The sequence below is a fragment of the Cicer arietinum genome, chromosome 5 (genome assembly GCF_000331145.2).
Source record: "Cicer arietinum cultivar CDC Frontier isolate Library 1 chromosome 5, Cicar.CDCFrontier_v2.0, whole genome shotgun sequence".
In the NCBI taxonomy this organism is placed as follows: Eukaryota; Viridiplantae; Streptophyta; class Magnoliopsida; order Fabales; family Fabaceae; genus Cicer; species Cicer arietinum.
Genome location: NC_021164.2, coordinates 43,502,304 through 43,508,719, shown reverse-complemented (window position 1 = coordinate 43,508,719; position 6,416 = coordinate 43,502,304). Strand labels below are relative to the sequence as shown.

Sequence of the window (6,416 nt, the reverse complement as noted above, 5' to 3'; positions counted from 1 at the left end):
GATAATTAAAAAATTAAATTAAATTAAATTAATAAAATAAAAAATATTTAATAAAAAAATACGTTAACATAGTTGAATAGATATGCCAAATAAATAATATTTTAATAATTTTTTTTCTATTTTACGTTTATTGCATATTATCAATAATTTTATTCTATTTTTATTTACAACTCCCTCCTATTTTTATTATTTTTTATTTATTAGATCGGAAAAAAAAAAAATGAAAAGGTTGGTTACAAACTACAACTGTATTACTACTTTATTTTCGGAAGAAAAAATAAGAGAAATTATTAATAAAATAAAATGAAGTTATTAATTTATATGTAATAAACTACAAAAATAGAAAAGAGTTTTTAAAATTATATGTAGGTTATTTATTTTGGTACATCTACTCAACTGTATTAATATTAAATATTTTATTTAATTTTAGTAAATATTTTATCTAAAATACACACATATATATATATATTATTGTAGAATATAATAAAAATAATTGAATAAAATTAAGATATAAAAGAAATTCAACTTAGTATAAGTATTATAAATAAATAGATCTTACAACAACATCATATTTTTATTTTGGAATTAGTTGTTAATTATTTGTCCGATTATGAAGATTTTCTTCACTTTAGGAATATTAAATATTATATTGTTGAACTTAAATATTTTACTGAACTATTTTTCGATATTTTCGTAAATATTTATGATAAGACCGCATAACTAAGCATTACATAATTGCAAAAGTTCTCTAAAAAAATGGAATAATTTGGGCCAAATATCTTTTTTCTAACAAGGCCAAACATCTTTTTAATATTTATAAATTACATTTTTTTCATAAATTTATTTAATTTTAGTTCTTATTTTAAAAATTATTTTACAAAAATATGGGGTTTCTTTAGTCTTTTAGAGATTAAATAAAAAGCCTACATAAAAATAAAAAACAAAGACTAAAATTAAATAAAACTTATGTAAAGACTAAACTTTAAAAACAAAATTATAGTATTATTTTTTTCAGTTAACAATTTAATGCATTTCATTCAAAATCAATTAAAAAAATTGCACCAAAATAAAAACTCAACTAAAAAATTTAAAGTGACATATAATAAAAATCTTAATAATTAACTGTTGTAAATGAACTACACCTTTTATTTATTAACCGTTTAACAAAACTATCCTCATAGTTTATAAATGAACGAAAAACTGAGTTTCCAAAATTTCACAATATTACCAAATTTAGAGATATATGAACCGGATAATAACACATTTAATCCTTTTATCTTATTTTATTTCTCATGAGATTCAACGTATTGTTGACCACGTTATTTATTCAGCTAATCATAGCCTATGCCGTGTACATTTTCTTGTTGTATAACTCAGATAAAAACTTTTAATATTCAAACTTTTCCTTCACACCCTTTTGCTTCCTCTGCTGTTTTTTCCTTCATGACTTTTGCTTCCTCTGCTGTTTTTTCCTTCATGACTTTTGCTTCTTTGCTCTTAGCATAGTTACACCCTTTTATCATGGGAAGTTCTTGTACAAAACCAGTTGCTCATGTCTCTTCATCAAATTTTTCTGGTTAGTTTATTTATTATTATCTTTGTTATGCTCAATACTTTGTTTCTTATTAAGCTTTAAGTTTTTGTCAATATGATGTAAAACTGAAAGATCATATAGACTGTTTCTATTTAATTGTTGAACAATTCTGAATAATTGTTTGATGCATGTTTAGAGGAAGCTATGAAATTTTGAACCTTAGACAAATCAATGAATCTACATTTTTTGGAATGTTGTTAAAGCTTGTATTCACCACAGATCTTAATCTATATCAGCTGCAAATTAGAAGGACTAAAACCATCTAATTTTGATTAAATAATGGTTTTGGTCCCTATAAATATAAGGTGGGGTCACTATGATCCTATTGAAATTGTAAAAGTATCCTTACATGTGTCTTTTATTTGTAATTTTATAGATTAAATTGACTAACGAAGACACATTTGAATACCAAATTAACTAGCTAAACAGACACAGTTCTTTTTCTTATTAACAAATACTTATCGGAGTACTACAGATGATTTTTGCAAGGTGTCAACACAGTTGGGATATCATTTACACATGTCGATGTACATACACTTTCAATTTTTGCTTAAAAAATCGAGCTAAAGACACGTTCGAGATCCAAAGTGACATGAAAAAGACAATTTTAAGGATGGTTTTTTAATTTTGATGGACTCAAGACTATAATGATATCGCTCGAAACATCAAAGGACCAAAACGATGATTTACTCATCCAATTTTATAACACTTTGTGGATCTGTAATTACTTTTTAATATTAACAATGTTGCTGATTTCAGTTAGTTCTGTAATCTACATTTTATAATGTTAATCTCACCATGATTGATTTTTTGATAGGAAGTAAGAAACCTCAAAGCACGAGAAAGCGGCATTCAAATTCTTCTGAACATAAAGCTTCTAATTTCCAAACTTCAGAATCAAATTTGGATAAAGCAATCTCCATAAAACTTAAGTCCTTCAGCTTGAATGATCTGAAGGAGGCTACGAAGAACTTCCGGCGAGAAAATTTAATCGGAGAAGGAGGATTTGGGCGTATCTTCAAGGGATGGATCGATGAGAATACATTTGCTCCAACAAAACCAGGAAGTGGAATTGTTGTGGCCATTAAGAATCTCAAGCCAGAAAGCTTTCAAGGTCACAAAGAATGGCTTGTATGTGTAACAAGATTCGTAAAACATTTTCAATTTTTGTTTTATGTGTTAGATAGTTGGAATCACATTTGGTTATGAATTTTTCTTTTTAAGTGTGATTGAAAGAAGATGAAAGTCAACTAGAGTAAATAGTTATTTTGGTCTTCAAATGTATGAGACGCTGTCACAATTGTTCTTGAATGTATCAAAATTAGAAAAAAGAAACCTATCTCTGTCTTTTGTTAGTTATTTTGGTCTTCTAATATATTTTAAGTTAGTCAATTAGTTTAGTCCTCAAAATAGATACTTGCAATTTTGATAGATTTAGAGACGACAGTGACAGCGCCTCATACATTTAGATATCAAAATGACAATTTACTCCAAATTTTTATTTTATCAATGGAAATGGAAAGAAATGAACTTTTTTTGTTTCCTTGACTGATAGGTAATGCTAGTTACTGAGTGATTTTATATCCTTTGTATTGGCAGGCTGAAGTGAATTATCTAGGGCAGCTTTACCATGAAAATCTGGTGAAACTCATTGGTTATTGTTTGGAAGGGAAAAACAGGCTTCTAGTTTATGAGTTCATGCAAAAAGGAAGTTTGGAAAATCATTTATTCAGAAGTAAGTACATTTCACATTATGCAATGCACAATGTTGTTGTGTTGACTTTGTACAAAAAATCAAATCCTTCAATATATAGTACAAGAGTGCAACCAAGGTTGTAACTCGTAGATGATTCGTGATGTTTGATATTGTGGAGAATCACAATCAAATGCGTTGATAGAACATAAACCTCTGCTGCATTGTGTACGCGAGACATCAAAAACCTTGATGTCGCTGCACTCGAGAACCCTTTTCTTTAAACCTTGATTACAACATGTTGTTTTGAACCAAACTGATAGATTGCAATTTATTAATAATAGTACCTAATATTTTGTTTTCGATTTGCGCAGAAAGTGTTCAACCTATTGCATGGGCTACGCGCGTGAGCATTGCTATTGGTGTCGCACGAGGATTAGCATTCTTACATTCCTTGAATGCGAATGTTATCTTTCGTGATTTAAAGGCGTCCAACATTCTACTTGATTCAGTATGTAACATGAAAAGTTTGGTTTATAGAAAATGTAGTGTGACCATATTCTGAAAGAGCAGGCCAATTTTTATGCAGGATTTCAATGCAAAGCTTTCAGATTTCGGGTTGGCGAGAGATGGTCCTACTGGAGATAATACTCATGTATCAACTAGAATTATTGGAACTCAAGGTTATGCTGCTCCAGAGTATGTTGCTACAGGTATATTCAATACCTTTGTCTTGATCAAATGTTAAGATCTAAATTGCTAATTCAGCAGTTAACACAGTCAAAACATTTGTGATATACTCTGTCTGTTCCTTTTTAGTGTCCGTTTTAAGGTTATTTATGAATACAAGAAAACAATTAAATTTGGTTACTTTTGATAGAGGTATCTGTCTTTTTTCTATAATACCCTTTAACTATTTATTATTTCATTCCATCTATTTCTCTATATGCAATAAACAATTAAGAGTTTTATTGGCAAAACAATAATTAATGATGCATTTAAATTTGAAAACAACGAATAAATAAAAACTTAAATTTCATATAAAAAATACAGCTAAAAAGGAAGAGATAGAGTATTATTACGGGATTTGGATTGAGTGCAGTTTGACTGCATACAGTCACACGATTTCAACCCCCTGCTCAAGATGAGACGGCCTAGATTTAAAGATAGATTTTGATATTCTTACAACAAAATTTCTGACCTTTAAAATCTGAGTCACGAGGTTGTGACCGCACACTATCCGAGTTCGTATTATTACTAAGTGATGTCATTGTATTCTCTAAATTTTGTTTCAATTAAACAGGTCATTTGACTCCAAGGAGTGATGTATACAGCTTCGGCGTTGTGTTGTTAGAGTTACTAACAGGAAAACGTGCGGTAGAAGACGACAGGCCTGGATTTTCCGAAGAGACTCTGGTGGATTGGGCATTGCCATTCCTGAATGATAGTAGAAGAGTTTTGAGAATCATGGACACAAGATTAGGTGGTCAATATTCAAAGAAAGGAGCACAAGGGGCAGCAGCACTTGCATTGCAATGCCTAAACTCTGATCCTAAATTTAGACCACCTATGGTTGAAGTTCTTGCATCACTGGAAGGACTTCAATCATCAAATAATACATTCCCTAGGGTACCAAAATATGGAAATGAGAGTCCTGCCACAAAGCATTCTTCTCATTCCCTAAGATAAAAATATGAAAGGAATTAATACGTACAAATACTCTTTCCTGAATGAAATATAAATAAAAAGGGTAACTAAAAAACTGATGTATTTAATCTTAACTTAAGATTAGATACGTCAACTTTTCAATTATCGTTTTGTTTATATTTTATTTCAGAATAGTATTACTTTGCTTTGTTGAAGCAGAGTGACTAGCTAGGTTGTTATGACATTGTTTAATTTTTTTGTGCTTTTTAAAATATGCACTGTTGTTATATAAACAAATTTTGAAAAAGTATGTAAGTTGTGTGAATATGATTTATTCCTTTTATTACAAAGTGTCTTTCATATGTTACACCTGAAATGTTAGGATTATATGTGTTTTGGAGTATATACATAATAGGAAACAAAGATAAGATAAAATCAAATTTGCATTAGTCCTAAAAGAAATCTTATTTCAAAATTGAAATAAGGAAGGTAAGATAAAATCAAATCGAAAGTCCTGCATCTTCATAAAATAGAACCCGTGCAAGAAGAATAAAAAGGAAACAAAGTCAAATATATTCTTACCATGTAATTACGATCATGCCAAAGCATCAAAGGTTCATTGGTTAAATTATACTTTTAGTTCTTTGAGTTATTTTTAAATTTCACTTTGGTTTCTTAAGTTTTTATTTTATTTTAGTCTCTTAAATTATAAATATTAAACATTTTGGTCTCTCATACTTTTTTTGTTTCATTTTAGTCTCTATTAATTTATAAACTTGTTTAATGGTCTCGTTAGTTACAAAGCGTAGATATGTTGCTTCCTTAAGTTATAAACAATAGATGCTTGGTTTTGTCTATCGTGGCCTAATGTATTTAAATTAAAGAATAAATGTGTCTAATGTTTATAACTAAAGGGATCAAAGTGTTTAATATTTGTAACTAAGAGACTAAAATGGAATAAAAAAGTTTGAGGGACCAAATTGTCTAATATTTATAACTTAAGAGACCAGAGTAAACTCTATAAATTATTTAAAAGACCAAAACTGCAAGTTAGTCTTTTAAGTTATAAGTAAAAACACGTGTGCTCATATTAGTTTAGCCTAATTTCGATTTTGGGTGTTTAAATTTTTTCTTCTTCTTTTGATTTGGCTATTTTAGTTACATTTTGTTTGTATTATTGTTCTTTAAATTATATTATATTATGCATGTAGCTCTTTAGATTTGACAATTTTCTCGAATTATTGTCATGAAACATTAAAATTTAATCCAAATAACACAATAAGTTGACTATTCAAACTACTTTGTCAGTTGAATAAGTTATTGATATTTGTAAGACCCATAATTTTAAAGTATACTTTATGTATTTTAGTGTATTTTGGTATTGAACTCGGAGGCTTTTTAGCCAAAGTTATTAATATTTTGGAGTTATATGACCAAAAAGATATTTTGATGCCGATTAGATTTACTCGTCGATGAATAAAT

The 6,416-nt window shown here is 28.5% G+C and overlaps 1 protein-coding gene across 1 annotated transcript; it reads left to right on the top strand.

The window, feature by feature from the left end:
* The first annotated feature begins 1,373 nt into the window (after positions 1-1,373).
* LOC101507485 (probable serine/threonine-protein kinase PBL2) lies at positions 1,374-5,261 on the top strand. Its single transcript, XM_004514521.4, has 6 exons — positions 1,374-1,576; positions 2,412-2,725; positions 3,194-3,329; positions 3,662-3,798; positions 3,877-4,000; positions 4,591-5,261. The coding sequence occupies exons 1-6, from the start codon at positions 1,522-1,524 to the stop codon at positions 4,974-4,976; spliced, it is 1,152 nt and encodes a 383-aa protein (XP_004514578.1). The 5' UTR covers positions 1,374-1,521; the 3' UTR covers positions 4,977-5,261.
* The last annotated feature ends 1,155 nt before the right edge of the window (positions 5,262-6,416 follow it).